General features: G+C 48.2%; 1 protein-coding gene and 1 non-coding gene across 3 annotated transcripts in view; one reads left to right on the forward strand and one right to left on the reverse strand.

Moving 5' to 3' along the window:
- Window positions 1-3,312: 3,312 nt before the first annotated feature.
- LOC141585508 (U6 spliceosomal RNA) lies at window positions 3,313-3,419 on the reverse strand. The gene has a single exon (XR_012519061.1). It is a non-coding gene; the product is annotated as a U6 spliceosomal RNA (small nuclear RNA).
- Window positions 3,420-8,731: 5,312 nt separating this feature from the next.
- SMARCC1 (SWI/SNF related BAF chromatin remodeling complex subunit C1) overlaps window positions 8,732-20,064 on the forward strand; it is a 204,525-nt gene continuing 193,192 nt past the window's right edge. Inside the window, exon 1 of one of the 2 annotated variants that reach the window (XM_074403944.1) lies at window positions 8,732-9,039. In XM_074403944.1, coding sequence (XP_074260045.1) covers window positions 8,842-9,039 — 198 coding nt within the window. In that variant the 5' untranslated portion in view covers window positions 8,732-8,841. The remainder of the gene's footprint in view (window positions 9,040-20,064) is intronic. The other variant, XR_012518724.1, reaches the window with a different exon arrangement.

Raw genomic sequence — 20,064 nt, forward strand, 5'->3', positions numbered from 1 at the left:
GAATTGCTTGAACCCAGGAGGCGGAGGTTGCGGTGAGCCGAGATCGTGCCATTGCACTCCAGCCTGGGTAACAAGAGCGAAACTCCGTCTCAAAAAAAAAAAACAAAAACAAAAAAAAGCCAATATAATACCTTCAAAAGCTAGTATAGCCTTAATATCACTGCAAAATTCCTAACTACAAATAATTTTTTTTTTTTTTTTTGAGATGGAGTTTAACTCTTGTTGCCCAGGCTGGAGTGCAGTGACACGATCTTAGCTCACTGCAACTTCTGTTTCCCAAGTTCCAGTGATTCTCCTGCCTCAGCCTCCTGAGCACTGGAGCAGCTAGGATCACAGGCATGTGCCAGCATGCCCAGCTAATTTTTTTTTTTTTTTTTTTTTTTTTTTGAGATGGAGTTTCGCTCTTGTTACCCAGGCTGGAGTGCAATGGCGCGATCTCGGCTCACCGCAACCTCCGCCTCCTGGGCTCAGGCAATTCTCCTGCCTCAGCCTCCTGAGTAGCTGGGATTACAGGCACACGCCACCATGCCCAGCTAGTTTTTTTTTTTTTTTTTTTGTATTTTTAGTAGAGACGGGGTGTCACCATGTTGACCAGGATGGTCTCGATCTCTCGACCTCGTGATCCACCCGCCTCAGCCTCCCAAAGTGCTGGGATTACAGGCTTGAGCCACCGCGCCCGGCCATGCCCAGCTAATTTTAATAGAGATGGGGTTTCTCCATGTCGGTCAGGCTGATCTGGAATTCCCAGCCTCAGGTGATCCACCTGCCTCGGCCTCCCAAAATGCTGGGAATGGAGGGGTGAGCCACGCTGTCCAGACTTTTTTTTTCCCCCCGCCTTTTTTTTTTTTTTTTTTTTTGGTGAGACGGAGTTTCGCTCTTGTTACCCAGGCTGGAGTGCAATGGCGCGATCTCGGCTCACCGCAACCTCCGCCCCCTGGGTTCAGGCAATTCTCCTGCCTCAGCCTCCTGAGTAGCTGGGATTACAGGCATGCACCACCATGCCCAGCTAATTTTTTGTATTTTTTTTTTAGTAGAGACGGGCTTTCACCATGTTGACCAGGATGGTCTCCATCTCTTGACCTTGTGATCCGCCCGCCTCAGTCTCCCAAAGTGCTGGGATTACAGGCTTGAGCCACCGCGCCCGGCTTTTTTCCCCTTTTAAGATGGAGTCTCACTTTGTCACCCAAGGGAGTGCAATGGCGAGATCTCAGGTTACTGCAACTGTAACCTCCCAGGTTCAAGAGATTCTCCTGCCTGAGCCTCCTGAGTATAGCTGGGACTACAGGTGCATGCCACCATGCCTCACTAATTTTTGTATTTTTAGTAGAGACAGGGTTTCACCATGGTGGCCAGGCTGATCTTGAACTCCTGACCTCAGGTGATCCATCTGCCCCAGCCAAAGTGCTGGAATTACACGCTGAGCCACCTCACCCAGCCTTAAAAAGGATTTTTTTAAAATTTAATTTGGCCGGTAGCAGTGGCTCAAGCCTGTAATCCCAGCACTTTGGGAGGCTGAGACGGGTGGATCACGAGGTCAAGAGATCGAGACCATCCTGGTCAACATGGTGAAACCCCGTCTCTGCTAAAAATACAAAAAATTAGCTGGGCATGGTGGCGCATGCCTGTAATCCCAGCTACTCAGGAGGCTGAGGCAGGAGAATTGCCCGAATCCAGGAGGCGGAGGTTGCGGTGAGCTGAGATCGCGCCATTGCACTCCAGTCTGGGTAACAAGAGCGAAACTCCGTCTCAAAAAAAAAAAATAAATAAATAAAAAAGAAAAAACACGCCGGGCGCGGTAGCTCAAGCCTGTAATCCCAGCACTTTGGGAGGCCGAGACGGGTGGATCACAAGGTCGAGAGATCGAGACCATCCTGGTCAACATGGTGAAACCCCGTCTCTACTAAAAATACAAAAAAATTAGCTGGGCATGGTGGTGCGCGCCTGTAATCCCAGCTACTCAGGAGGCTGAGGCAGGAGAATTGCCTGAGCCCAGGAGGCGGAGGTTGCGGTGAGCCGAGATCGCGCCATTGCACTCCAGCCTGGGTAACAAGAGCGAAACTCCGTCTCAAAAAAAAAAAAAAAAAGAAAAAACACAGGAGGCTGAGGCAGGAGAATTGCCCGAACCCAGGAGGCAGGAGAATTGCCCGAACCCAGGAGGCAGAGGTTGCGGTGAGCCGAGATCGCTCCAGTCTGGGTAACGAGAGCGAAACTCCGTCTCAAAAAATAAAATAAAATAAAAAATAAATTAGTCGGGCGCGGTGGCTCAAGCCTGTAATCCCAGCACTTTGGGAGGCCGAGGCGGGTGGATCACGAGATCAAGAGATAGAGACCATCCTGGTCAACATGGTGAAACCCCGTCTCTACTAAAAATACAAAAAAATTAGCTGGGCATGGTAGCACGTGCCTGTAATCCCAGCTACTCAGGAGGCTGAGGCAGGAGAATTGCCCGAGCCCAGGAGGCGGAGGTTGCAGTGAGCCGAGACCGCGCCATTGCACTCCAGCCTGGGTAACAAGAGCGAAACTCCGTCTCAAAAAGAACATAAATAAATACATAAATAAATAAATTTTTTAAAAAAGAAAAAGCATGGTGAACAAAAAAAAAGTTTATGACAGCAATGCATCAAAACATATATATATATATATATATATATATTTTTTTTTTTTTTTGAGACAGAGTTTCGCTCTTGTTACCCAGGCTGGAGTGCAATGGCGCGACCTCGGCTCACCGCAACCTCCGCCTCCTGGATTCAGGCAATTCTCCTGCCTCAGCCTCCTGAGTAGCTGGGATTACAGGCACGTGCCACCATGCCCAGCTAATTTTTTTGTATTTTTAGTAGAGACGGGGTTTCACCATGTTGACCAGGATGGTCTCGATCTCTCGACCTCGTGATCCACCCGCCTCGGCCTCCCAAAGTGCTGGGATTACAGGCTTGAGCCACCGCGCCCGGCGTTTTTTTTTTTTCTTTTTTTTTTTTTTTTTTTTTTTTTTTTTTTTTGAGACGGAGTTTCGCTCTTCTTACCCAGGCTGGAGTGCAATGACGGGATCTCGGCTCACCGCAACCTCCACCTCCTGGGTTTGGGCAATTCTCCTGCCTCAGCCTCCTGAGTAGCTCGGATTACAGGCATGCACCACCATACCCAGCTACTTTTTTGTATTTTTTTTTTTTTTTAGTAGAGACAGGGTTTCACCATGTTGACCAGGATGGTCTCAATATCCTGACCTCGTGATCCACCTGCCTCGGCCTCCCAAAGTGCTGGGATTAGAGGCTTGAGCCACAGCGCTCGGCCTTATATCTTTTTTTTTTTAATTTAAAAAATATGGAAATCTTTACGAATTTGCATGTCATCCTTGCACAGGGGCAATGTTAATCTTCTCTGTATCGTTCCAATTTTAGTATATGTGCTGCGGAAGCGAGCACCAAAACATATCTATTATCATAATGGATAAACAAGTTTTTTTGTTGTTGTTGTTTTTTTTTTTTGATAAACAAGTTTTAAACTTGGGTCTGCTCACAACAGAAAAACCAGTAAGCAGCCAGCCAGCCAGCCCCTTTCACGTTGAGTGGAAAATGTAATTTTTCTATTAGGCACTAGAGGTCAGGAGCGCATTTCTTTCCCCACAGGACTTTATTAATTGTGTCATAATGCCAGCCAATCACCAACCTGGTTTTTGTCTGTTTTTATTTTTTATTTTTAAAAATTTTTTTGAGACGGAGTCTTCCTCTGTTGACCAGGCTAGGGAGTGCAATGGCAAAATCTCGGCTCACTGTAACTGCATCCTGGTTTCAAGGAATTCTCCTGCCTCAGTCTCCCAAGTAGCTGTGATTACAGGTGTGCTCCATCACACCTGGCTAATTTTGTATGTATGTATGTATGTATTTATTTTGAAACTGATAGTTGTTACAATGATGCTGCAAAAAAAAAAAAAAAAAAAAAGAAAGAAAAGAAAAAGAAAAAAGTAAAAAAAAAAAAAGAAAGAAAAGAAAGGGAGTTTTGCTCTTGTTGCCTAGGCTGGAGTGCAATGGCACCATCTTGGCTCATCCAACCTCCACCTCCGGGTTTCAAGTGATTCTCCTGCTTCAGCCTCCCAAGTAGCTGAGACTACAGGTGTGTGCCACCACACCCGGCTAATTTTATGTTTTTAGTAGAGCCGGGGTTTCTCCATGTTGGTCAGGCTGTTCTTGAACTCCCCGTGATCCGCCCACCTCAGCGTCCCAAAGTGCTGGGATTACAGGTGTGAGGTACCGACTGCACGTGGCCTCGCCAACCTGTTTCTTTTAGAGCTAACATTGATCTTTCCTCTAAGGCTTATTCCCAAATTTTAAACTTTTTTCTCTTCTTGTTTTTATTTTTAAATTTCTTTTAATTATTTTAAATAAAAATTTTCCAACCGGGTGCGGTGGCTCAAGCCTGTAATCCCAGCACTTTGGGAGGCTGAGGCGGGTGGATCACAAGGTCAAGAGATCGAGACCATCCTGGTCAACATGGTGAAACCCCATCTCTACTAAAAATACAAAACATTACCTGGGCATGGTGGCGCGTGCCTGTAAACTCAGCTACTCAGGAGGTAGAGGCAGGAGAATTGCCTGAACCCAGGAGGCGGAGGTTGCAGTGAGCCGAGATCGCGCCATTGCACTCCAGCCTGGGTATCAATAGTGAAACTCCGCCTCAAAAAAAAAAAAAATTTCCATCACTCCATACCAATTTTTTTTTCTTTTTTTTTTTTTTTTTTGAGACAGAGTCTCGCACTGTCACCCAGGCTGGAGGGCAGTGGCGAGATCTTGGCTCACTGCAACCCCCACCTCCCAAGTTCAAGCGATTCCCCTGCCTCAGCCTCCCGAGTAGCTGGGTTTAAGGCACATGCCACCATGCCTGACTTAATTTTTTGTATTTTTAGTAGCGACGGAGTTTCACCATGTTGGCCAGGTTGGTCTCAAACGCCAGACCTCATGATCCACCTGCTTCGGCCTCCCAAAGTGCTGAGATTACAGGTGTGAGCCACCACACCCAGCCTTTTTGTTTTGTTTTGTTTTTGAGATGGAGTTTCACCTTTTCACCCAGGATGGAGTGAAGTGGCACCAGCTCACTGCAGCCTCGCCCCCTCAGGTTCAAGTGATTCTCCTGCTTCAGCTGACTGAGTAACTGAGATTATAGGCGCCTGCCGCCATGCCCGGCTATTTTTTTTCCCCAAAATGGAGTCTTGGTCTGTCAGCCAAAGCCAGGATGTAATGGCATGATGACAGCTCACTGCGACATCTGCCTCCAGGGTTTCAAGCAATTCTCCTGCCTCAGCCTGCCAAGTAGCTGGGATTACAGGCTCGCACCACCATGCCTGGCTAATTTTTGTATTTTTAGTAGAGATGGGGTTTCACCATATTGGTCAGGCTGGTCTCGAATTCCTGACCTGGTTATCCTCCCACCTTGGCCTCCCAAAGTACTGGCATGAGCCACTGCACCCAGTCTTTTTATCTTTTTTTTTTTTTTTGAGACAGAGTTTCACTCTTGTTACCCAGGCTGGAGTGCAATGGCGCGATCTCGGCTCACCGCAACCTCCACCTCCTGGGCTCAGGCAATTCTCCTGCCTCAGCCTCCTGAGTAGCTGGGATTACAGGCACGCTCCACCACGCCCAGCTAGTTTTTTGTATTTTTAGTAGAGACGGGGTTTCACCATGTTGACCAGGATGGTCTCGATCTCTTGACCTGGTGATCCACCCGCCTTGTCCTCCCAAAGTGCTAGGATTACAGGCCTGAGCCACCGCGCCCGGCCCTTTATTTTTTTTTTGAGATGGAGTCTGGCTCTTTCGCCAGGCTGGAGTACAGTGGCACGATCTCGGCTTACTGCAACCTCTGTCTCCCGGATTCAAGCGATTCCCCTGCCTCAGCCTCCTGAGTAGCTGGGACTACAAGCATGCACCACCACACCCAGCTGATTTTTTGTATTTTAGTAGAGACAGGGTTTCACCATGGCCAGGATGGTCTGATATCCTGACCTCATGATCCACCCACCTCGGCCTTCCAAAGTGTTGGGATTACAGGCGTGAGCCACGGCACCTGGGCCTAATCACCTTTTGAAGTTTCCACTTCTCAAAACTGTTGCATTGGGGGTTACTTTTGCAATACATGAACTCTGGGTACACATTCAAACCACAGCACTCCCTGGTCATTGTTTTTTCTTGAGATAGAGTCTTGCTCTGTTGCCCAGGCTGGAGGGCAGTGGCGTAGTCTCTGTTCACTGCAACCTCTGCCTCCCAGGTTCAAGCGATTCTCCTGCCTCAGCCTCCTGAGTAGCTGGGATTACAGGTGCCTGCCACCACCGCCGGCTAATTTTTGTATTTTTAGTAGAGACTGGGTTCCACCATGTTGGTCAGGCTCGTTTCAAACTCCTGACCTTGTGATCCACCCACCTCAGCCTCCCAAAGTACTAGGATTACAGGTGTGAGCCACCATGCCTGGCCCTCCTCATCACATTCTATTCATTTTATTTATTTTTAATATATATTACTGTCCATAACACAGCCCTCAGGAGATCCTGAGAATATGTACATGCCCTCATTTTTCAAAGGTCTCAAAAACTAACAGCAGTTAGTCACTTTCTTTCTTTCTTTTTTTTTTTTTTGAGACGGAGTTTCGCTCTTGTTATCCAGGCTGGAGTGCAATGGCGTGATCTCGGCTCACCGCAACCTCCGCCTCCTGGGCTCAGGCAGTTCTCCTGCCTCAGCCTCCTGAGTAGCTGGGATTACAGGTATGCGCCACCACGCCCAGCTAGTTTTTTTGTATTTTTAGTAGAGACGGGGTTTCACCATGTTGACCAGGATGGTCTCGATCTCTCAACCTCGTGATCCACCCGCCTCGGCCTCCCAAAGTGCTGGGATTACAGGTTTGAGCCACCGCGCCTGGCCTAGTCACTTTCTTATAAGCAATTAGTTACTACTTCTCTGAGATCATATAGCATATGTTCACAACTCCATTATGGCCAATCATACGTTTTATTTCTTTGAAACAGGGTCTCGCTCTGTTGCCCAGGCTGCAGTGGAGCAGCTCGATTATAGGTCACTGCAGTCTTGGTCTCCCCAGTTCAAGCGATTTTCCCTACTCAGACTTCCAAGAGGCTAGGACCACAGGCTTGCACCACCACGCCCGGCTGATATTTTTATTTTTTGTAGAGACGGAGGAGGGGGTGGTGGTCTAGAGCTCTTGGGCTCAAGCAATCCTGCGGTCTCAGCCTCCCAAAATGCTCCATGCCTGGCCAATCATACCTTGTTTTATTTATTTATTTATTTATTTATTTATTTATTTATTTGAGACGGAGTTTCGCTGTTGCCCAGGCTGGAGTGCAATGGCGCGATCTTGGCTCACGGTAACCTCTGCCTCCTGGGTTCAAGCGATTCTCCTGCCTCAGCCTCCCTAGTAGCTGGGATTACAGGAGGCCACAATGATGCCCGGCTAATTTCGTATTTTTAGTAGAGACGGGTTTCCTCCATGTTGGTTAGGCTGGTCTCAAATTCCTGACCTCAGGTGATCTGCCGGCCTTGGCCTCCCAAAGTGCTGGGATTACAGGCTTGAGCCACCGTGCCCGGCCTCATACCTTTTTTTTTTTTTTTTTGAGACAGAATTTCGCTCGTTACCCAGGCTGGAGTGCAATGGCAGCATCTCGGCACAGCACAACCTCCGCCCGCTGGGTTCGAGCAATTCTGCCTCAGCCTCCCGAGTAGCTGGGACTACAGGCATGCGCCACCATGACAAGCTAATTTTTGTATTTTTAGTAGAGACGGGGTTTCACCATGTTGACCAGGATGGTCTCGATCTCTTGACCTCGTGATCCACCCGCCTCGGCCTCCCAAAGTGCTGGGATTATAGGCGTGAGTCACCGCGCCCGGCCAATACCTTGTTAATAATAATTCTGCTTCTATGTGGGCCATTCATTAATTCATCAAATATTTACTGTAAATCTATTCCTTGTCCCAGGTGTTCAGGATACACCTGTGAACAAGTCAAGATTAGGTTCTCATGTAATTTATGTGGAAGGTGAGAAACTAGAAACACCGGGTCGTGGTGAGCGCTACGAGAAAATGTGTGGTTGTGAATAGTTGTTCAAGATTTTAAGATCTGACAACGACTTTCTGAAGTGCTTTTGAGTAGTGAATTTGAATGCGTCTCGTAAGTGAAAATCAGAAAGGAAGACCTGTTGTCTCGGAAACAGCCCGTGCCAGGGCCCCTGGGGCAGGAATGAGCCGCTGTGGCTGGAGCCATGAGGAGGGGAAGGTCTGTGAAGCCATAAAGGCCAGGCGTCGGCGTCCCAGTCGGCTGTTCAAAATGCCGTGGGGCCGCTCTGGGTGGAGGGTCTGCGGGAAAATGGAGCCCAGCGCAGTCCCAGTGCGCGCCCAGGGCCCTCGGCCCGCACTGGATACCGTAGACAGGCTTTCCCCTCAGCACTTCTCGTACCAGGACTTTTCTGTCCAGTAGAACAGGCGATGACACAGAACCCACCTGCGGTTGCTGACCGCATCATGATTGGATGTCTGTAGCGAGAGAAGAGCAAGGTGCTCAAAGACCGGCGCTCAGTAAGCGAGAACGTCCACAACCTATAGAGGCTGGCGGAAGAGGTGACCGAAAGTCGTTGCAGGGCCGCACGACAACTGCGCATGCGTGTGGGCGGACTCGCGTCGGATACGGCGCCAGTCCCGGGATGGGGCGGGGCCAGGCTTCCGCGCCGGAAGGGGGTTGGTTGGGCGGGGCCGGCAGGCGGCGGTGGCGGCTACGCGCGCAAGGGCGCGCGGGAGAGAACGGGAAGCACCGCGAGGGCTGTGGTGGGCCAGGCGGTGGGGACGACGGGCGGCGACGATGGCCGCAGCAGGGGGAGGCGGTGGCGGCCCAGGGGCAGCAGTAGGCGCCACGGGCTCGGGGGCTGCGGCGGGAGCCGCAGGCCTGGCCGTTTATCGGCGGAAAGACGGGGGCCCGGCCACCAAGTTTTGGGAGAGCCCGGAGACGGTGTCCCAGCTGGATTCAGTGCGGGTATGGCTGGGCAAGCACTACAAGAAGGTGGGTTCGCGCGCCCGCGGGGGCCGGGAGACCACGCGACTGGGGCGGGAGGCGGCAGCTGGTCTCGCGGGCCCCGGGCCTCCCCTCCCCCTCCGCGCGCCACGAGGGACAACAAAGGCAGGCGCTGAGCCCGCCACGCCCCCGCCGTCCGCTTTGGGCGCCAGCGCGTCGGGGGCCTGACGGGTTTGTGGCTGGCTCCTCTGAGCCCACGCACCCCTGGAGAAAGCCCCAGCTCAGTCTCATGTTCCAGAGCAGGTCGAGCTTAGCCACTGGGCGAGTGTGACACTCTCTTTTGTCAGCTGCCTTAGGTGTCTGAACAATGATTCCTAAAGACTGAGCTAGCGTGGTAAAAACTTCAAGTTTTGTTAGCGTAGTCAAAGTCTCGAGGGGATTTGCTACCTGTTGTTGATTTCCTAAACAACTGGGATGACTATTCGTTAATTACTACCAGGTGAATATGAATTATAGGAGGGATGTAAACTTCTATTAAACAACGACGGTTTTACCTCATTGTACTTCTGGTTCGGTGTGGTGTGAGAGTTAATGTTCACTTGTGCTTAATGTGTTTTTCAGGGAGGCCTTCCCCGAGAACCCAGTTTTTATTAGCGCACTTTCCTTATGTCGCCTTTTTTTCCTTTGTAGTGTGTACCACATTTTGAAATAAATTGTTCATTTACTTATTTCTTCTACCTTTAGAATGGAAGTTCCGCCGAGTCAGTAGTTTTCAAAGTTTTGACTTAATCCCTTGTTTATAACAAATGCTTTTTTTTTTTTTTTTTTTTTTGAGACGGAGTTTTGCTCTTGTTACCCAGGCTGGAGTGCAATGGCGCGATCTCGGCTCACCGCAACCTCCGCCTCCTGGGTTCAGGCAATTCTCCTGCCTCAGCCTCCTGAGTAGCTGGGATTACAGGCACGCGCCACCACGCCCAGCTAATTTTTTGTATTTTTAGTAGAGACGGGGTTTCACCATGTTGACCAGGATGGTCTCTGTCTCTTGACCTCGTGATCCACCCGCCTCGGCCTCCCAAAGTGCTGGGATTACAGGCTTGAGCCACCGCGCCCGGCCAACAAATGCTTTTTTTAACTTCCCCTTTCAGTAAATATTCAGGAAGACTCCCTTAAACAGTGTAATGAAACAGGTAGCCAAAAAGGTTCCTCCAGCCTTTGAAATTTTCCCAGCACCCTCTTCAGTTCTGTACATTCTCCCATTTAGAATCATAGCACTGAAGCAAAGGCTTTGTTCACTGCAGTGTATCTGGGAACGTCTCTGATACTGCTTTACTCTAAATAGCTGCTTAGTAAATATTTGTTGAATGAATGAAAAGATAAACTGGTTTAGGAACCTATTTATTTGGCCTCTACAGCTCAGTGAAGCCTGTAGGTGTTTGGCAGTTATTAGGCATGGGCAGGGATCTTGGGTTCCTTTGGCATTACACGTGGTATATTCAGAAGTGACCATTTCTGGACGGGCACGGTTTGGGAGGCCGAGATGGGCGGATCTCGAGGTCAGGAGTTGGAGACCAGCCTGGCCGACAAGGTGAAGCCCCGTCTTTCCAAAAAAAAATGCAAAATTAGCTGGGTGTGGCGGCACATGCCTGTACTCCCAGCGATTCGGGAGGCTGAGGAAGGAGAATATCTTGAACCCAGGAGGCAGAGGCTGCAGTGAGCCGAGATCGCACCATTGCACTTCAGCCTGGGTAATAGAGTGAGACTCTGTCCTACCCCCAAAACAAAAACAAACAAAAAACCCGGAAATGACCGACCCTCCTTCCCTCCCTCCTGTCTCTCTCTTTTTTTTCCTTTCTTTCTTGAAGGTTAGCTAGAAAAATTACGTTTCTTATCTGAAGATTGAGGAAGTGAGAGACAATAATTGTATTTTTAGGTGCTTAGACTTCCCCTCCCTCTGAAGTTACGTTTAGACTGTACATTTTTAGGAATATTGCTCTTTCTTACATAGTGATAAATTGGTCACTTTTTAAATGTGGGTAACAGAGCTTCTAGAAGTGGCTAATGAAATTGAATATGTTATGAAAATACTGGTTAATGCCGGGCGCGGTGGCTCAAGCCTGTAATCCCAGCACTTTGGGAGGCTGAGGCGGGTGGATCGCGAGGTCAAGAGATCGAGACCATCCCGGTCAACATGGTGAAACCCCGTCTCTACTAAAAATACAAAAAATTAGCTGGGCATGGTGGCACGTGCCTGTAATCCCAGCTACTCAGGAGGCTGAGGCAGGAGAATTGCCTGAACCCGGGAGGCGGAGGTTGCGGTGAGCCGAGATCGCGCCACTGCACTCCAGCCTGGGTAACAAGAGCGAAACTCCGTCTCAAAAAAAAAAAAAAAAAAAAAAAAAGAAAATACTGGTTAATTCTTTTTTTATTACATTCCTTTTAGCCAATGCTTTGGGTCTTTTTTTTTTTTTAGTTGAAGCACACAGATGAATGTGCTTTGGGTCTTAAATTCAGTGAAGATTTAAGAAAAGTAATCTAGAGGCATATTCCTTTTAATATCAAGGAACAGAATAGAAAAAGGCAAATTTCAGTGATTTCTACCTTTCTAGACTCTTCAGTGTGCATCAGTTTGGGACCAACTGCAAGAAGCTTTAGGCATGGATAATCCTTCAGGCATTTGTTTGGGTGGGTAGGGAAGTGGCTACAAAACAGTTTCAGGAATTACCTGGCAGTATTGAGACCACCTGGGTAATGTTGACTCACTGTCCCTGAGACTTTATAGACAAAGTTACCTTTGAGCTTTCTGAACTTGTAAAGCCAGAGTGTATTTCTTTTTTTTTTTTTTTTTTTTTTTTGAGACGGAGTTTTGCTCTTGTTACCCAGGCTGGAGTGCAATGGCGCGATCTCGGCTCACCGCAACCTCCGCCTCCTGGGTTCAAGCAATTCTCCTGCCTCAGCCTCCTGAGTAGCTGGGATTACAGGCACGTGCCACCATGCTCAGCTATTTTTTTGTATTTTTAGTAGAGACAGGGTTTCACCATGATGACCGGGATGGTCTCGATCTCTCGACCTCGTGATCCACCTGCCTCGGCCTCCCAAAGTGCTGGGATTACAGGCTTGAGCCACCGCGCCCGGCCCGCCAGAGTGTATTTCTAGGGTCTACTCAGATTCAGAATCATATATACCTTAGGCTTGACAGCCAGAATCTTTTCAGTCTCTGGGTGTTACTGTTAAAATGGTGAAAATACTATCAGAAGGTCTTTGATTCTTTTCTACACAGTGCATTTCTATTTGGTTAAAATCAAAAGATTGGGGTTTTTTTGTTTTTTTTTTTGAGACGGAGTTTCTCTCGTTACCCAGGCTGGAGTGCAATGGCAGCATCTCGGCTCACCGCAACCTCTACCTCCTGGGTTCAAGCAATTCTCTTGCCTCAGCCACCTGAGTAGCTGGGATTACAGGCACGTGCCACCATGCCCAGCTAATTTTTTGTATTTTTAGTAGAAATGGGGTTTCACCATGTTGACCAGGATGGTCTCGATCTCTTGACCTCGTGATCCATCCGCCTCGGCCTCCCAAAGTGCTGGGATTACAGGCTTGAGCCACCGCACCCGACTCAAAAGATTGGTTTTAATGAAATGTTTCTATTGGATTTAATACTGCTGCATTTTCAGAGCAGATACAGTTTCAGTCTGAGTAAACGTGATTTTGGTAGTGTCATTTTTTGATTCATTTTTATTTTACTTTATTTTTTTGAGACAGGGTCTTTCTCTGTTGCCCAGGCTGGAGTACAGTGGTGTGATCATATCTCACTGCAACCTCAAACTCTTGCATTCGCTTCATGCATTCAATGACCAGCTGAGCATTTACCATGTGCCAGATACTTAAAGCATAACTCACTTAAAATCCTCACAGCAGCCGGGCGCGGTGGCTCAAGCCTGTAATCCCAGCACTTTGGGAGGCTGAGGCGGGTGGATCACGAGGTCAAGAGATCAAGACCAACCTGGTCAACATGGTGAAACCCCGTCTCTACTAAAAATACAAAAAATTAGCTGGGCATGGTGGCACGTGCCTGTAATCCCAGCTACTCAGGAGGCTGAGGCAGGAGAATTGCCTGACCCCAGGAGGCGGAGATTGCGGTGAGCCGAGATCGCGCCATTGCACTCCAGCCTGGGTAACAAGAGCGAAACTCCGTCTCAAAAAAAAAAAAAAAAAAAAAAAAAAAAAAAAAAAAAATCCTCACAGCAGTCCTAAGTGATAGATATTATTTACCTTCTTTTTTTTTTTTTTTTTTTTGGGACAGAGTCTTGCTCTGTCGCCAGAGCTGGAGTGCAGTGGCACGATCTTGGCTCACTGCAACCTCTGCCTGGGTTCAAGCAATTCTGCCTCAGCCTCCTGAGTAGCTGGGACTACTGGCATGTGCCACCACAGCTAGCTAATGTTTTTTTTTTTTTTTGTATTTTAGTAGAGACAGGGTTTCACCATGTTGATGAAGATGGCCTTGATCTCCTGACCTTGTGATCCTCCTTCCTTGGCCTCCCAAAGTGCTGGGATTACAGGTGTGAGCCACCTTGCCCGGCTTACCTTCTTTCTCAAATGGAAGGTAACTGAGAGTCCGGATTTAGGAACTTTTCTTTTTCTTTCTTTTTTTTTTGAGACGGGTTCTCTCTCCTTGTCCAGGCTGGAGTGCAGTGCTGAGATCGTAGTACACTGCAGCCTCAACCTCCTGGGCTCAGGTGATTCTCCCACCTCAACCTCCTGAGTAACTGGGACTACAGACATGAACCACCACACCTGGTTAATTTTTTGTATTATCAGTAGAGATAGGGTTTCGCAGTGTTTCCCAGGCTGGTTGAACTGGGCTCAAGCAGTCCATCCGCTTCAGCCTCCCAAACTGCAGGGATTACAGGTTTGAGCCACCACACTCGGCTTTCACTGACTCTTACTTGAAATATTTTGAGACTAATAAATTTTTGTTTTCTTAAATAAAATGATGGTAGACTTTTTTTGATCCAAAGATTAATTGGGTCGGGTTCACTGGCTAACGTCTGTAATCTCAGCACTTTGGGAATTCCAGGTGGGTGGTTCATTTGAGCCCAGGAGTTTGAGACTAGCCTGGGCAATATAATGAGACTCTGTCTCTGGAGAAAAAAAAAAAAAAAAAAAGAAATTGTGGTGGCATGCACTTATAGTCTCAGCTTCTTGGCTAAGGCAGTATCCTTGGAGGATCACTTGAGCTTTTAAGAGGTTGAGGCTGCAGTGAACTGTGTTGGTGCCACTGCATTCCAGCCTGGGCAACAGAGTGAGCCTTGTCTCAAATAAAAAACGAAACCAAAAACACCAACAGATTAATTGTTTATGACATCAAAATTAAATTTCTTAATTAGGAGTCAGTGGTTTTTCTTTTGTTTTTGAGATGGAGTCTCGTTCTGTCACCCAGGCTGGAGTACAATGGTACCATCTCAGTTCACTGCAACCTCCGCTTCCTGGGTTCAAGCGATTCTCCTGCCTCAGCCTTCTGAGTAGCTGGGACTACAGGCATGTGCCACCATGCCCGGCTAATTTTTGTTTTTTTATTTTTGTTTCGAGACGAAGTCTCATTGTGTTAACCCAGACTGGAGTGCAGTGGTACGATTTCAGCTCACTGCCTCCCAGGTACAAGCTGATTCTCCTGCCTCAGCCTCATCAGTAGCTGGGATTACAGGTTTGTGCCACTATATCCTGCTGATTTTTGTATTTTTAGTAGAGACAGGTTTTTTTTTTTTTTTTTTGAGATGGAGTTTTGCTCTTGTTACCCAGGCTGGAGTGCAATGGCGCGATCTCGGCTCACCGCAACCTCCGCCTCCTGGGTTCAGGCAATTCTCCTGCCTCAGCCTCCTGAGTAGCTGGGATTACAGGCACGCGCCACCGTGCCTGGCAGAGACAGGTTTTTACCATGTTGGCAAGGCTGGTCTCCAACTCCTGACCTCAGGTAATCCATCCACCTTGGCCTCCCAAAGTGCTGGAATTACAGGTGTGAGCCGCTGCGCCTGGCCTTTTTTTCTTTTTTTAAGATGGAGTCTTCTTGTCTTTTCCAGGCTGGAGTGCCCTGGCCTGATCCTGGCTTCCCATGTTCAAGCAATTCTCCTGCCCCAACCTGTTGAGTAGCTGGGATTATAGGCACCCACCAGCACACCCTGCTAGTTTTTGTATTTTTAGTAGAGCTAGAGTTTCACCATATTGGCCAGGCTGGTCGTGAATTCCTGGCCTCAGATGATCCACCAGCCTCGGCCTCGCAAAGTACTGAGATTACAGATGTGAGCTACCATGCCTGGCCTATATGAATTTTCATGATTGGTAGTTTGACGGGATGATTTGGAAACAAAAAAATCTAATCAGAATTAAATATTTTATAGTTTATTAGAAACTGGACTCAGGCTGGATGTGGTGGCTCATGTCTATAATTGCAGCACTTTGGGAGACCTAGGCAGGTGGATCACCTGAGGTGAGGAGTTGAAGACCAGCCTGGCCAACGTGGTGAAACCCCACTGTACTAAAAATACAAAAATTGGCCAGGCGCGGTGGCTCACGCCTATAATCCCAGCACTTTGGGAGGCCAAGACGGGTGGATCACGAGGTCAAGAGATCAAGACCATCCTGGTCAACATGGTGAAACCCCGTCTCCACTAAAAATACAAAAATTAGCTGGGCATGGTGGCACGTGCCTGTAGTCCCAGCTACTCGGGAGGCTGAGGCAGGAGAATTGCCTGAACCCAGGAGGCGGAGGTTGTGGTGAGCCGAGATCGCGCCTTTGCACTCCTGCCTGGGTAACAAGAGCGAAACTCCGTCTCAAAAAAAAAAACAAAACAAAACAAAACAAAAATTAACCAGTCATGGTGGTACACAACTGTAGTCCCAGCTATTCAGGAAGCTGAGGCAGGAGAATCGCTTGAACCCAGGAGGTGGAGGTTGTAGTGAGCTGAGATTGTGCCACTGTACTCCAACCTGGCAACAGAGCAACCCTGTCTCAAAAAAAACAACAACTGGACTCAAGGCCAGGCGTGGTGGCTCATTTGGGTAATGCCAGCGCTTTGGGAGGCTAGGGCTGGTAGATGACTTGAGGCCAGGAGTTTGATAACAGCCTGGCCAATATGGCAAAATGCTGTCTCACTAAAAATACAAAAAATTAGCTGGGTGTGGTGGTGAGTGCCTGTAATCCCAGCTACTTTGGGAGGCTGAGGCAGGTGGATCACCTGAGGTTAGGAATTTGAGACCAGCCTGGTCAACATTGTGAAACCCTGTCTCTACTAAATACAAAACTTTAGCGGGATGTAGTGGTGGGCACCTGTAATCTCAGCTACTTGGGAGGCTTAGACGGGAGAATTGCTTAAACCCGGGAGGTGGAGATTGCAGTGAGCTGAGATCCCTCCACTGTACCCCAGACTGGCTGACAGAGCAAGACTCTATCTCGAAGGTAAATAAATAGATAGATTATTTAATAAGAAAAATTGGACTTTAGAATACCTGTGGTAATAATTTCTTTTTTTTTTTTTGAGACGGAGTTTCGCTCTTGTTACCCAGGCTGGAGTGCAATGGCTCAATCTCGGCTCACTGCAACCTCCGCCTCCTGGGTGCAGGCAATTCTCCTGCCTCAGCCTCCTGAGTAGCTGGGATTACAGGCACGCGCCACCATGCCCAGCTAATTTTTTGTATTTTTTTTTTTTTTTTTTTTTTTTTTTTTTTGAGATGGAGTTTCGCTCTTGTTACCCAGGCTGGAGTGCAATGGCGCGATCTCGGCTCACCGCAACCTCCGCCTCCTGGGCTCAGGCAATTCTCCTGCCTCAGCCTCCTAAGTAGCTGGGATTACAGGCACGTGCCACCATGCCCAGCTAGTTTTTTGTATTTTTAGTAGAGACGGGGTTTCACCATGTTGACCAGGATGGTCTCGATCTCTTGACCTTGTGATCCACCCGCCTCGGCCTCCCAAAGTGCTGGGATTACAGGCTTGAGCCACCGTGCCCGGCCTGTATTTTTTTTTTTAGTAGAGACGGGGTTTCACCATGTTGACCAGGATGGTCTCGATCTCTTGACCTCGTGATCCACCCGCCTCGGCCTCCCAAAGTGCTGGGATTACAGGCTTGAGCCACCGCGCCCGGCCACCTGTGGTAATAATTTCTATTGAGTTTTTTCTTTTTTGTTTTTGACATGAAGTCTTGCTCTGTCTCCAGCCTGGAGTGCAGTGGTATGATCTCGGTTGACTGCAAGCAGCCTCTACCTCCCAGGTTCAACTGATTCTCCTGCTTCAGCCTCTTGAGTGGCTGGGATTACAGGCCTGCACTACCATGCCCAGATAAATTTTGTAGTTTTTGTAGAGCTGGGGTTTGGACAGGCTGTTCTGGAACTCCTGACCTCAGGTGATATGCCCGCCTCTATCTCCCAAAGTGCTGTGATTACAGGCATGGCCCACCGTGCCCAGCTACCTGAAACCTTTTTTATTCAGAATATGTTGAATTACACATTCAATATGTTGCGTGAAGTTTAGGTCATATACAAAGCTACATTCAGTATAGTTATTTATTTAAAACCTTTTTCCTTGGCCAGGTAGGGTGGCAGGAGAATTGGTTGAACTTAGGAGGCAGAGGTTGCAGTGACCCGAGATTATGCCACTGCACTCCATCCTGGGTGGGAAAAAAAAAAACAAAAAAAAAAACTGGGGTGTGGTGGCTCATGCTTGTAATCCCAGCACTTTAAGAGGCTGAGGCGGGCGGATCACCTGAGGTCAGGAGTTTGAGACCAACCTGGCTAACATGGTGAAATCCTGTCTCTACTAAAAATACAAAAATTAGCCAGGGTTTGTGGCGGGTGCCTGTAATTCCAGCTACTCAGGAGGCTGAGGCAGGAGAATCGCTTGATCTGGGAGATGGCAGCTGCAGTGAGTGGAGATCACGCCACTGCGCTCCAGCCTAGGCTACAGAGCGAGACTATCTTATAAAATAAATAAATGAAATAATTAAATAAATAGAGACAGGTTCTTACAATGTTGGCAGACTGTTGTCAAACTCCTGTACTCAAGTAGTCCGTCACCTTGGCCTCCCAAAGTGCTGGAATTACAAGCACGAGCCATTGCACCCGGCCTGTATTCACTGTAGTTACTAAAAATATTTACCTGAAAGCTGCACGCAGTGGCTCACGCCTGTAATCCCAACACTTTGGGAGGCCGAGATGGGCAGATGATGAGGTCAGGAGTTTGAAACCAGCCTGGCCAGCATGGTGAAACCCTGTCTCTACTAAAAATATAAAAATTAGCTGGGCATGGTGGCTGGTTCCTGTAGTCACAGCTACTCGAGAAGCTGAGGTGGGAGAATCACCTGAACCAGGGAGGTGGGGGTTGCAGTGAGCTGAGATCACACCACTACACTCCAGCCCGGACATCAGAGTGAGACTCCCATCTTAAAACAAAAATGCTTCCCTGAAAAGTTGATTTGTTCCATGTGAACAGCCTTTCCTAGAGTTTGGCATTATTTAGTTATCTGAAAAATAAGGATTATGATTGTTAGGATTATTATTTTTGAGACAGAGTCTCCTTTTTCAGCCAGGCTGGAGTGCAGTGGCACTATCCTGACATGCTGCAACCTCTGCCTCCCGGCTTCAAGCACTTCACCTTCCTCACCCTCCTGAGTAGCTGGAATTATTGGTGTGTGCCACTGCCTGGCTAGTTTTTGTATTTTTTTTAGTAGAGATAGAGTTTGGCCATGTTGGCCAGGCTGGTCTCAAACTCTTGACCTCCCAAAGTTCTGGGATTATGGGCTTGAACCATCAATGACGGCCGGTTATTTTTTTATGTTTTGCTTTGCCATGTACAAAAAAAGTGCAGTACCTTATATGACTCTTCTAGGAAGCTTGTCGTTATTAAAGATTATGAATCTTGTGGATATGTACAGTGTATTTTGTCAGTGTTGTAGGGTAAACTTGAAGTTTTTTTTTTTTTTTTGAGACGGAGTCTTGCTCTTTCACCCAGGCTGCAGTGCAATGGTACGGTCTTGGCTCACCGTAACCTCTGCCTCCTGGGTTCAAGTCATTCTCCTGCCTCAGCCTCCCAAGCAACTGGGACTATAGGCATGCAGCACCATACCCGGCTAATTTTTGTATTTTAGTAAAGACGGGGTTTCACCATGTTGGCCAGGCTGGTCTTGAACTCCTGACCTCAAGTGATGCATCCTCCTTGGCCTCCCAAAGTGCTGAGATGATAGGCGTGAGCCACTGCATCCAGCAGAAGTTCCTTCCCCCACCATCACCCTAGACGTAGTTTTGCTCTTGTTGCCCAGGCTGGAGTACAGTGGTGCAATCTAGGCTCACCACAACCTCTGCCCACCAGGTTCAAGTTATTCACCTGCCTCAGCCTCCTGAGTGTCTGGGATTACAGGCATGTGCCACCAAGCCCGGCTAATTTTGTATTTTTTTTTAGTAGAGATGGGGTTTCTCCATGTTGATCAGGCTGGTCTTGAACTCTCGACCTCAGGTGGTCTGCCCGACTTGGCCTCCCAAAGTGCTGGGGTTACAGACATGAGCCACCACACCCGGCTGACTGAAGTTTTAGTTATTAATTTTTCTGTCTTGAAGTTTTTTATTTATTTTCATTTATTTAGTTTTTGAGATGGAGTCTCACACTGTTGCCCGGGCTGGAGTGCAGTGGCACAATCTCGGCCTACTGCAATCTGCTTCCTGGGTTCAAGCGATTCTCCTGCCACTGCCTCCTGAGTAGCTGGAATTACGGGTGCCTACCACCACACCTAGCTAAGTTTTGTATTTTTAGTAGAGATGGGGTTTCACCATGTTGGCCAGGCTGGTCTTGAACTCCTTACCTCATGATTTGCCCACCTCAGCCTCCTGAACTGCTGGGATTACAGGCATGAGCCACTGCACCTGACTATATTTATTTTTATTTTTTTGAAATGGAGTTTTGCTCTGTCGCTCAGGCTCGAGTGTAGTAGTGCAATGTCGGCTTACTGCAGCCTCTGCCCCCTGGGTTTCAGTGATTCTCCTGCCTCAGCCTCTTGGGTAGCTGGGATTATAGGTGTACGCCACCTTGCCTGGCTGTTT

This window comes from Saimiri boliviensis, chromosome 8, assembly GCF_048565385.1.
Source record: "Saimiri boliviensis isolate mSaiBol1 chromosome 8, mSaiBol1.pri, whole genome shotgun sequence".
NCBI lineage: Eukaryota > Metazoa > Chordata > Mammalia > Primates > Cebidae > Saimiri > Saimiri boliviensis.